General features: G+C 35.1%; 1 protein-coding gene and 2 long non-coding RNA genes across 4 annotated transcripts in view; 2 read left to right on the top strand and 1 right to left on the bottom strand.

Annotated features, from left to right (window-relative positions):
- LOC109537800 (corticotropin-releasing factor-binding protein) overlaps positions 1–12,882 on the bottom strand; it is an 89,945-nt gene that overhangs the window by 12,456 nt on the left and 64,607 nt on the right. For both annotated transcript variants that reach the window (XM_048664101.1, XM_048664103.1), the window contains exon 5: positions 4,421–4,631. In XM_048664101.1, the coding sequence (XP_048520058.1) occupies positions 4,421–4,631 (211 nt within the window). The remainder of the gene's footprint in view (positions 1–4,420; positions 4,632–12,882) is intronic.
- Positions 9,129–9,414, top strand: LOC125503534. The gene is made up of 2 exons (XR_007280955.1): positions 9,129–9,220; positions 9,277–9,414. It is a non-coding gene; the product is annotated as an uncharacterized LOC125503534 (long non-coding RNA).
- LOC125503537 overlaps positions 12,652–12,882 on the top strand; it is an 8,032-nt gene continuing 7,801 nt past the window's right edge. The window contains exon 1 of the long non-coding RNA XR_007280960.1: positions 12,652–12,679. This is a non-coding gene — a long non-coding RNA (uncharacterized LOC125503537). The remainder of the gene's footprint in view (positions 12,680–12,882) is intronic.

Below are 12,882 nucleotides of genomic sequence, written 5' to 3'. Positions count from 1 at the left end.
ACCACTTCGCGATCAGCTATCCACTGCTCCAAGTCGCCAACGTCTCTGTTGAGCAGGAAGAGCTGCAAGGCCTCATCCAGCTTAGCGCGACGTTCTTGCGCCACGTCCTTCAGTCCGGCATACAGCTTGTCCAGTTGCGACTGTTTAACAGCGACCTGCTAGGTCAAAGGATGTCCTTCAGCCGACAGGGCCTTCACAGTTTCACCCAGTCCTCTGATGGTGTCCGCATAAGCTTCAACGGCCGCTTCCAGACTTTCGTACTTCTTCATGAAGTTCCTGGCGCTGGTCTAGTTTTTGCCCCGATCTTCCACCATCATGTAGAGCTTCTGCTCGCTCATCCAGCTCTCCGCCTCAATGGCATCGAACAGATACTGCTGCGCCCGCTTGTTCCACAGCAAGTTGGCTCGTCTATTATTGATGGCTTCCTTTTCCTTAATTTTATTTTCGCTTAACCGTCGATGCTCTCTGGTGGTGTCAATAACAGATTCGTTCTGTAATGACGCCACTGCTAAAAGAGTCTCCAAATTCCATGCAGCGTTTATGGATTCTACATCAGGCTGAGCTTCGGCTGGCGCCTGTTCTTCGATGGGAATGTTTTCTTCTTTCGGCAATTCTGGGTCGGAAAATTGCTCAACTTCAGTAGCGATTTTAATTAAATTGGCGTCTTCATCTAATGCTGGGAAATCATGTACGGGTTTCTCGCTAGTTGGCCCATTGCACTCGGAATCAGATGATTCGTCACTCAAACAAACTACTTTTTCTAAGCCCGGTTCCACAGTTTTCCTTCTGAGCATTATTTCGGGTTTAGTTTTCGCTGATTCAAGCAAATTTTGCCCATTTTTCTGCATTGTTACTTACTCATGTTCCATTGGCCTAGTGATGTCTTCGATTTTATCGCTCACAGTTTTATCAGCAACCGACAATTCTTCAGTCTTCACAATAGTCGCTTCGTCCGTAATCACCTTATCTGATGGGAGTTCTTCAGCATGTTTGTCCTGTGATCCCAAAATTGCTATACTTTCCGTCTTTGCCACTTCCTTCACTTTCGCCGCAGTTAATGTCTCTTCCACAGAGTCGACTTCTTTCGCCACTTGAGAGTCTTTCAGTTCCTCTGCTGAAACAGTTACTTTTGATAGCATAACACCTGGTAAAAACTTACCAGGTTATCAGTTTTAGCCACATCATCTCCTTCAGAGGCAACGGAGTCAGTTATTTCCCCATCTAAGGACAGTTTCTGATCAGAACTAGCCACTTCGGGCTCCACCTGAATTTTCTCTAAATGCTCCTGAGCAATTTGTTCATTCGTGATCTCGACAATACCATCTTCTCGATCAACGTTCGCCTCTTGAACTACTGGATTTTTATCTTCTGGCGCTTCTACTACTGCAGGAATGTCCACGATTTCAGTGTTTTCCAAATCATCAGTCACTTCCTCGGTGTTCTTTAGTTTGCCTTCAACGGTTGCCTTCAGGTCTTCAAATTTCTCAGCGTGGTCTTCCGTTTTATCTAGCATTTCGTTCATAGCTCTGTTGTTGTCTTCCATTTTGTCAATTTTTTCGTCTATTTTCCTACAGCTGTCGCTCATTTCGCCATCATTTTCCTACTGTTGTCTTCCATTTTGTCCATCATTTCGTCTTTCAAATGCATGAGCAGTCCAATCAAACTGGGGTTCTCCATTGCAGGGTCTTCCTTCTTTGATTTACTTCTTGTTTTCATCAAAATTCAACTTCGATTCTGGTAAATCCCACTTCTGACACCAAATGTACCGTGGATGGCCGATTTGATATTACAGTTTCTGTATTTGCTGTACCGTCTGTGACCAAATGTTATACTTATTATGCCATATTTGCAAAATTTACAAATCCTTGAAAAACAGCGAGGAGACGAAACGAAAATGAAAAGCGAACGTATCAAGACGTCCGATGAAGAACGAGCGCCAATGAACGGAAATCTTTCGAAATTGTGCTTAAGCAATAAGTAGAATAAAGTCGCCGCATGTGGAATAGTGCCTAAAGTGTGGAATACCCCATTTGCGGCAAAATTAATTGTCATATCTTTGAAAATAGCCTAATCAGATATTTCTAAAATGTTTCACTTTTACCAACACCATGGAGCATTTTGCGGCTGGTATTTGCCAGCATTGGTTCGAACACGAATTGTAACGGTGGCTATATTTTTGCACGTGTTTTAATTAGCGTCTATTCTAACTACATTTGTAATTTTCTTTAGCAGATTGGTGTATAAGTGTAAAGGTAGAAAGTGAGTGGAAGTGCGAGTGGGAATTATGAACTGTGTTAAATATTTCATTAATATTTTGTTTTTAATGTTTTACAAATATATTCTATAAACATTTAAAAGGTCGGTATTGTGAAATACTAAGTAGGGTCTGAATGTGGAATATTTCACATAAAATGCATTTTTGAAAATATTTTAGCTATTTCTGAGCTAAACTCAAGATCTAGAAACAAAACTGGTAGAGTACATTCTGTTAATGGAGAAAAAGTATTTTGGTTTAACAAGGCGGGACCTATGCTCTATTGCTTCCCAACGTGCTAGGCAAAAAGTTACTTGCGAACAAATATAGGTTATGTGTGCCATGTGCAACACTGGCGGATAAACGTGGGAATACGATCCCTTTAATGCGCATGCACGGACTCTAAGCGATCAGATGTTTATTTTCAGATTTGCTGTTTTTTTGATTTGTTGATTTAGGTTAGCATTTTCCTTAATTCGTGTGTAAAGGATACAGGGTGTTCGAAATTCTTTTATATGTTACTTCAGAAAAATGAATATGGGTTTATGCCGCAATTAAGTTTTTCAGTCAGTCAGGCTTGCAGCTTGGAGGATAAAGTGGTTATTGAATATACATATGATATACCTATGATTGTTTAAATGCACTACAAAAAATTAAGATTGTAGACACCATTTAACACAGAAACTTGTACTACAGTCAATGGTTGTACTAAAGGTCATATGAAATCTACTCTTTTTGATCAGACGAAATCCAGGCACAAGCCATCAGTATAATAACATTTATCAATAATATGAAAGCACTAGGAACTCTCATGCTTAATAGGAACTTTGGGATTTGATGGGCAACTGCTAGACACGCGAAGAATGTGCTGGGGCCGAAAAACACATCTGTGATTTTTGTTCTTAATTATTTTTCATATTAGTAATTTTTATGTTCATTTATTGTTTTTTTCGTATTTTATAAAATAAATGTATGTTAGTTTCCAATAATCTGTTGCTTTACCTAAAAAACACAAATTATTTTAAAATCAAGTCTAATATTAAACCTATTCCCCATTAGTGTATATTTCACATTACACACCCATTTCTCAGCTAGAAAAAAGTACACTTTTTTAAACGGCTTTTCATACATATTTTTTCTTTTATAATAATTATAATTATTTCGGTTTTTCGTTTATAACACTTCAATTTATATATATTCCAGAATACCTATAATAATGTTAACGTTTTCATTTTTATTTTTCTAAAAAAACCGAACAGTATTTCACAATCGGCTACTTTACTCTATTGTATTCAGTTTATGGAAAACAAGAAGAAACAATCGACCTAAAAAAATTCGAAAGATATACCTTAATAATATAAAATTATTATTAATGCAAAAAAGGGGTCTTTTAATTCTTCTGTACTTCGGAATTCTAGTATCTGTTCGTATCTGTACAGCAAATCTTGAAAATCTGTTTATTATTATTTCAGTGTAATTCGCACTCCATCTTGAAAATTTGGTATCAAAGCATGGTTTGAAACTAGTGAGCCGGTCAGAACAGTGTAAGCATTCAAGCAAACCACCTCTGAAGATGTAAGCTACTCGTGCTTGCGAAACGTCAGGAAAAAAATCCATTTTACGACGGCCTAAAAACTCGAAAAACCTACTAGTTTCAAGGAATGACCTCGAAAGTATATCTCTTTGGATAATTCATGGTTTATTCAATGGAGGAACAAATGTAAATTGTTCAGCGATATTCTGGACATTAGTATCGGAGGTTTAATACTTATATTAAAAAGTTAACAAAACGGGGGACAAATTTAGTGATATTTCAACAGTATGGAAAACCGCCCTATTTTGTGTAACCCTTTGATCGATTGCCCGAGAATGAGAATTGGAAGAAGAAAAACTGTAGAACGGCGCTGAGATCTCCCGATCTTACGCTCGTTGATTTACAAAAGTAAATCAGAAATCATAAAAATGCTGGCTCTTCAGCATTTTGTGATGTGTTCAAAACCCAACTAGAAAGAAAAAGTCGTGTTTATGGATGGATTTTTAGGAAAAAAAAATCGTGGCGTTGACGATACTCTTATAATATACAATATTGTAATTCTTCAGTAGTAACAGACGCAAATATAAAGTTAAACACATAAACTAACTGACCGCAACATATGATATACTTACGATTCAAATTTTTGATGTACCGGACAGAAAAACTGAAGCTCGTTCCTCGTGCTGGCATACGATATTGTATTAATGCCACATTCTGTGAACTAATAAAAGTTTGCTTTATTTTCCGTTGCCCACAGAACTCGCTAAATCTTGATTTAAGTGATTTAGAGTGATCTTCTGGACTGGGAAAAAGTTCACCATTTAGTTCCCATCCATCGACGACCTAAAACGTTGAAATAATTAAAATTATGCTTTTCATCAATTTAATTGAAAGTATTAGCCAATTCAAATATCGGGTATTTGCAATGTAAAGAATCGCAATTTGTTCAAACATCAATTTAAATGGCAATTTTAACTGAGTTTGAATTGGGTTTTTCAACACCTCGATTAAAGTATTTCTTAATTATTCCTAGTTTCTCGTTCGTTAGTTCTTTGTAAACAATGCTTCCATATTTGGCATAATAAACAGACTAGAGTGTCTAGAGAATAGGGGTTCAATAAAAATCAAAATTGTGTGATAATTAATTAATATGTAATTTATCTCATTTCAAAGTAGATTTGACGATCCTTGATAAATAGGTTGACATTTCGGCGTCATTTATACAACGTTTAACAGATTTCATAGAGCGTTTTCTGAGTTATAAAAAATGAACGATGCTCTAAAATTTGTACGTTGTTGTCCATGATGGTTGATGACCACTCCAAATTGTGGAAAGTACCTAATACCCAAATTGTATAGCCGACAATTAAAATTGCTACTCAAAACGGTGGACCTAATAATTCACTTCGCAGAAACGCAGATTAATACGTTTTTCCAAACTTTCTTCAAGAATTCGGCATCCAGAATTGTGCACTGTTAAGATATAACAGAAAAAATAGACAATTAACAAAACTTAAATCCATTGAACTACGAAAGATAAGATTTTAAAGCTTAGTCCGATCCAGCTAACTTCGTAAAATTAAAAACATATCTATTTGGAAACAAAATTTACGGCTATTTGCACCAGTGAACCTAAGGCTCACCTTAACATAAGAGTGACAGTTAAGTGACATAATTTGTTTGCACCACTGTCACCTAGCGTTAATGCGAACCGTAACAGACAAATAATTTAAGGGGAAGATGAAGTGCCGCTTAAGCGGAACCTAAAGTCAGATTCCAGTCAGATTTGAAGACTAATCTCAAACAGAACTGTTATTGCATAATTTTGCAGTTGCAGTATTTTGCTGCAAACAAGCCTATATTTGTATAATTAATTATTAAATTTATTGTAAGCATATATTTGTCATTATCAACCGATAATAATTAGTATATTTCGTGTACTAAACCATTTTATGTTGAATGTGTTAAGTAATGATCTGTTATTTGATAATGATGACAGCAACCATGTGCGAGTTCCTAGGCTGGTTTACGAGAAAACACATTCTTTGATAGTTTTGATGATGTTCTGTTTTTTCAACGTGTTCCGTGTCACAAAGTACACCGCACTTTTCATATCGAACCAAGCATATACGGATAAGAAATATGGTTGAGCGGATATTTGGTATCTGGAAAAGAGGATTCCCAGTCCTTGCATACGGTTGTCGTCTAAAAATAGATACGGTCTTAATAATAAAATAATTGAGTAGAGAGCAAAATGAGGATCAGCCACCTGATCGTGAAGATGTTGAACGCTTCATACATCTCATGCAAGAAGATGAAGTACCTAACATAAGCGATATATATAACAGAAACAATATATTGTTGCAAGGGAATCAAACTAGGAAGGACTTAACTGATCCTATTTTAGATTCATTGATAAATAGCGATGAACTGAATTGAAAGTAATGCTTTTGATAAAGGACTAATATTATTAAATTAAAGTTCATTATTAAATTGAAATAACTTATTATGCATTACTAAAACAAATGAAAAATAGCATTATTTGCTTAAGTCTTTTTTAAGTATTCCAATTTTAACTTTTCCTACTGAAACTCGAGCATGATTTTGTCCTGCTCTTTTTGACTAAAATGTTTTGAAGCTCCTCTTCATAACATAGCATTATTCGCTTCCCCCCAAATGGGAGTCTAAGGGTTTTCCTTATAGGAAAAATGTAGTCCGTTTTTTATTTTCAAATGACTCCATCTTTAATAATGTAATATGAATTAATTATATTTGAGGCGAAAACAGTAACGGCAACCTGGCATTCAGTTCTAAGATAAAAGTTATTTTGGAAAGAAAAGGCGGGAGCAAAAGCCAATTTGTCACTTTTAGCAATGTTGCCAGGTAAAACTTCATCTTAGCTAAGTATCACTTAATTGACAGCCGTGCAAAGCTGTCTGTAGTTAGGTTTTACCTTAATCCAAAGTTATCCCTAGCTAAGAATAAGTTTTAAGGAAGACTGGTGCAGATGGCCGTAAGGGATCTAACGTCATAGGGCAAACTGATTATATGTTAAAACAGCTAAGTATGATTATTACAAAAGTTGCGCCCGTAAACCAGACAAAAATTTTCTAAATATTATTTCAAGAGATAAATAACGTTAATAATACATGTAAATAGATTTATAGTTCCATTAGAATAATTAATTATACAAAATACATATTTATTCATTATTTATATGTAAATCCCTTAAGCAATCCCAAATTAATATTCATTGTACTAAATTTATTAATATAGCGGTACTAAATGAAAGTGCTTTTCCAAGATCCAAAAGCATAGTTAAAGCAGTATTTGCAAAATTTTCCGATTAAATGTAGAGTTTCATTCAGAAGTGTACATTGCGGTTTGGTAGTCTTGGACGATGTGCTTTTTGCAGAACGACCAGACAAATATTGACAAGTACCTATTCTTAAAATTTACAACACGGCCATCAGTAATTTGAGTCAACATTAAGATAAGCATTACAGTTCATATTAATATGGACAATATTCACCAAGATGTGGCATTTCTATATATTTTGTAAGGCCATTTGTTGTTTGTAAATTCAAACAAAACGATTTAAATAATAGGATTCATTAAAAGTTTGATGAGCCGTCTTAGTCTAACTTGGTTTACGCACCTTATTTTTGACTTGTATATTTCTTTGGGATAAAGGGAGTAAAAAGAGCAACAAAATATAATGCTTGTTATGAACTATCTGGCCAAATATTCCAGTCACTAGTCAAAAGAGAGTAATTTGTATGGATACGAAATTGTCGCACGACTGAGCACACATAAGAATATTATACTTTATTTACCTAAACGACTTTCGCATTGAAGGGTACATCAAAATACATTCGGAACTGGCAGAAGGTGGAAACAACAAAAAACGCGTTGCATGAAATTGTATACCGATCGATGTTCCTATTCTCTCTCAAGTGTAAGTTTAGTCCCAATCATATATGAAATGTTGTTTTTCAACGCTTGATGTTGTTTTTATTTAATGTTTTGTCAATCGAGCCCATCGACTACTTGAATTGGCTATATAACCGACTTACAGCAAACACACAAAGTCTAATGGATACTATTTTTAACAATACAAAGTAATATGTATGTTTTTTAAAACAAAAATATCAAAAGACGCACGTGTTTGTGCTACTGATAATGTAGGTCTATTACCAACTGCTATTACTCTTATTCTACTTCGAAATGAAAGTTCATGAGCCATGTACTAACCTGTTAAGTACTGCAACTCAACTGTGAATTCACTTCATAGTTAAACGTAAAGTCTCCTTTCATTTACAAATCTGTTACCATGTAATTCGAAATTTTTTGCAAAACCGTTACCATAACATTCTAGTTGATATTATATGGCATCATCACAGACAAAATTGTAATTTACCAGCAAAATGTAAAGCTTAAGGGTTTTCGCTTTACTTGACAGAAATATTTTATCAAAGCTTTTGCATTTGTTTTGCCACTTTGTGATGACAAAACTTTTCCTTCAAATCATTATCAAATATTTAACGAAAATGTTGCTAATTTCTGTTGCAACAATTCACTATTTGAAATCAGTTATTAATACAGCTCCAACAATTATTGATACATTATATCATTATATGAATAAATAATTAATATAACTACAGCAAAGAAAATTCAAATAGGGTATGTACATATATTTTCAGTTGAAGTCTGCAAGTTATATACGTGCACGTTTCGAAAATAGAAACAGTCCGTCCCAAGACCTAGATGGATTTTTAACTCTCAAGTTTGCTACCTCTGAACTCTTAGGACTAGCGCATATTTAAATCTACTAATGCTTATGACACAAGACCTGTTACATTGCAATCATATAAGGCAAGTTTAACAATGTCATTTAATACATATATTCTAGATTTTCTTTAAATATTGAAAGTAGATTATTTAAGTTGCATGTAATATTAATAAAAATGTCGTTCCACGTTCTCACAACGATTATATTGGTACATATATTTTGCTAGATTGACGTTTTTGAATCGTACTTGGGAACAATGCCAAATGTTACTTGTTACGCTATCAGGTCAATCCCAAAAAGGTAATTTTATTGATCCCTTGGTAGAAAGGGCGTTGTTTCGCCATTGGTTTCAAAACGAAAGAATCATATTTACCCATTAAATTGACGAGACATTGACTATTTACCTTTTCTGGATCCCCTGGTAGAAAGTACGTACTTTCGCCACTGTTTTCGATGACGAAAGCATCAGTTTTACTCATTACAAATTTTCTTCATCTCGTGGGGAAAGTAATAAATTTCGCCACGGACACTTGACAGCTTGACTTTGCCGTTGGCTGTCAGCTGACTGTTTTGACAACATTTTCAAAACCTTATACATTCCCGGCTAGTATCCACAGAGGATCAAGAAAAATAGTATACGGTACGTCCCTTGTACCGTAATATACTGTTTCTCCCATTATTCATAGTATATTACAGTACAAAGTCGAAGTTCCGCCAGAGAAGTTGATGCCCTAGGCAAAGCCGAGGGCTTCATGTACGCAGTGGCGAATAAAATGCTATTTAGATTTTTATTTATGAACTGAAAATATATGGAATGCTATTTGTTTTTATTAAGTGTTGAAAATTGCCGAGTCCAAGTGGCGACCATTTGTTTCGATATACATTCGCACTTGATTTGTAAAACTTTTCACCACTCAAGCAATCATTTAAGGCAATATTGCCGTAATTTCTTCCTCTAACCCGAACCCAATAACTCCAACTTCCTTCAGAAGAAAAAGGTGCACGGGGCAAGATCAGGTAAACGCGCAGGCCACCTAACGTCACCGCGTAACGAGATTAGGTGTCCTGGAAACATTTCCATTAAAATCTCGAGTGTCCTTGCTGTAAGAGCCGAATTCCGTTGAAACTACACATGCTCACATGCAAGTTCTCCAAGTTTTGGTGCGAAAAAATTGCGTAGCATGTCTACATATCGATTGGTAGTTACTGGAACCACCACGCATCCCTCTTCAACAAAATAGCAGCCCCACGCACCAAGAGATCGAATAGCACACCAAGCGCTAACACGTGTGTTGTGAAGTCGCTTTTGATGGAGCTGCTGCCGATTTTGTGATGCCCAGTAGAAAAAAATCTACGTGCGAGAATATTTTGTCAGACCCTGTACTATTTGCCAGTGTGCTAGTGGGTATATCATTATTATTAGTTGAGTAGAAATTAATGTTTCAAGATTTAGATTTTCAATTGAGAAAATATAATAAACATGCATGTTTTTCAATGTGGTTGCGTGTCCCGTTCAGTCAGTCCTATCACTGAAATGTACAGTTTATCCTAGATCTTCACTACTTCATCTATTTGAAATAAACAACAAACTGGCTCAGCTCGTTTATTAGTGTCTGGGAGCGATTTACAGCCTTATCCAGGAAGCTAAACGGCATTCTTGAAATTGTTAAAGTTTTGAAGAGCACAATTCAGGAAGTTTAACATTGCTGGCGCGTTTGATAATAGATGCCGGTTAGATGTGTAATGGTCTCTGCGATTCTCATTTAAAAAGTTATCCAAAATAGCAAGTTTACGTCAACTGAAAAAAAAATAGTATTGTGGTGGTTTATTAGTTGCCTGCTAAATGGGCACCGGCAAGTAAAATGTTGCTTAAAAGCAAATTTACAATTGCTTAGTTAAGAGATAATACATTTGTGAAATAAGCTGAGAACTTCCTGTTTGTTTGGTCTCTTCCCCAAGTGAACCCCATTAGCCCCTTACCACAATTTTCAGCCACCCTGTATTACCTGAACATACTTCAATTATATACAAGGTGTATGTCTACCATCAGGATAGATGGTAAAAATGAAATGGAAAAATCCTGAGCCAAGTTTAATGCAACCAGTTCTTATAGAGACATGTGCTATTATATTAACTATTGATATTATGTCGATTACATTTATATTAAAACTGCTGAAATTGCATAAACATCATAAGCTGAGTGAATACTAATGAAGACAGTTTTGGAAATCAAATGTTACCTACATTTTGTTTTGGAATAATTGTTAATTAGCCTTCATCCGTCGTATAACGTTTATTTTGTTAATAGCACATTTTTTTAATAAATATTGAATTTTTATTCTTCAAAACTTAAAAGTTTTTTAAAAGAACCAAAAACTTTTGATTAACATCATTGAAACGTTCTTCACATGCAGACAAGTAGAAAAAGGCCCTTTACAGGTGTCCAGAGTCAGAGTCTATAAAGATCTTGTCTAGTTTATGATTAAATTTTGCTCAATAATGAGTAAACTTCTCCAGTAATGAACAGCTTCTAGGCTTTAACAGACGAAATAACAGCATGTTGCCTTAAAATGAGAGGAGACAAACCCCAAATGCATCCAACATCCAAATGTACCCCTCAAACCACCGCATTAAAAATAACTCTTTTTCCACAACTTATAGCTCAATAATGAGTAAACTTCTCCAGTAATGAACAGCTTCCAGGCTTTAACAGACGAAATAACAGCATGTTGCCTTAAAATGAGAGGAGACAAACCTGTTTATAGCAGAGTTCAATTTTTTGTCATAGTCTATAAGTCTAGCACAAAACCAATTTGAACCAAGCTTTTTCTTTTATTCTTTCTTCTCTACAATTGCTCTAGAGAAGTGACCTTAACGGCCACTGTTCATTCATACGAAAATCTTATCGTTAATATACAGAGTGCTTTATTAATAAAGGTAAATCTGAATATTGAGATACTATAAGTAAAATACAATTTACACAAAATTTCAAATTACTAACCCAAATTCCAAAAGAGTCGCAAAAACACAAATTAAACTTACGATTGTTAACACCCTGTATAACCAAAAATATCAACTTTCTTACAACATATTCGTGCACCAATGGCCACCTTTTGGTGTTTAGTATCTCCAGTTTCAAGATTTCTATGAGTCACTCTGTTGAAATATCAATGTAATATTTGCAATTCTGGTTAACGTTGACAGAAGAGATGCACAATCCAATTTGCGTCTGGAAAACCCATTCAACAGCTTTGTCCGTCACACTATTTGCATGTAGTTACAATCCAGGAAAAACTAGGTAAATATTTGTCAGAGCAAAAACGAAACTGACGTAAATTTATTATTTGCGGTGCAATTGAATATCATGACCAGACAAATAGTATTTTGTCTTAAAAAGCCAACTCTAAGGAAAGTGAGTTTTGTTACTGCAAATTCAACGCTCATTATTATAAATCTGAAAAATATTTTAGCTTTAGGGGTTTCATACTCGCCGTCATCAGGAGCAAAGTCAAATGTTGACGAAGAATTACAGCAACAATTATTTTCAAATTAGTTTAAGCTCGTTTTCTCCTCGTGGTTTTTTAAACCTCAGTACCAGTACGATCAAATTAAACGATTTTTATTATATAAACATGGATTTTAAATGGCAACAAATCTCTCAAGTTGTCAAAAAGTTCGAAGATATTTTTTTCTAAAAAATTGAAAATTTTAATCTCTGCATGCAAGATAGATTACTTAAAATACAAATGATTAGAATATTAATAACAAGCCCAAAGACAAATATTCCCTTAAGGTCCGTGAACATTTAATATTTCCAACATGCCAAAGTATTATACTTTCCTAGAACTAATTTACATTAGATAAAACGGCGAATAAATTTTCCATTCATATGTACATTAGATCATAATTTATGGGTAATTGTAAAGATAATACGGTTGTCTACTGAATGCGTTAATTGAAACTTAAAATTCTGCACTATTTTATTAAGCGTGCGTCAGAGGTGGGTGAAAATTATGAACGAAAACGGGAGTGTTTTGTCGGTCTTGTGAGGCAAAGGGGATCCAGTATGGTCCAGTTGTGGGGGTTGTCCATTTTGTCTGTAAGTGTATTAATCTTTCCGAAATTTTTGTCATGTTTGTGTGTTCGTATAGTAGTTGGTTGGAAGAGTTGTGCAGTGGGTTTTGGCGGTGTTTTATTCGTGTCATTGGTCTTAGTGCAATTTGTTCTGTTGTTTGTACGTATCGTTTTGTCCTTTCTGTTCCGTTGGCCATGAGTATATGTCCGTAGTCCAAGAGGGGTCTG

The sequence above is a fragment of the Dendroctonus ponderosae genome, unplaced genomic scaffold (genome assembly GCF_020466585.1).
Source record: "Dendroctonus ponderosae isolate FM_Combo_2020 unplaced genomic scaffold, Dpon_F_20191213v2 Dpon_F_20191213_1, whole genome shotgun sequence".
NCBI classification, from domain to species: Eukaryota; Metazoa; Arthropoda; class Insecta; order Coleoptera; family Curculionidae; genus Dendroctonus; species Dendroctonus ponderosae.
The sequence above is the reverse complement of the archived record's forward strand: the minus strand, read 5'-3'. Positions and strand labels throughout refer to the sequence as shown.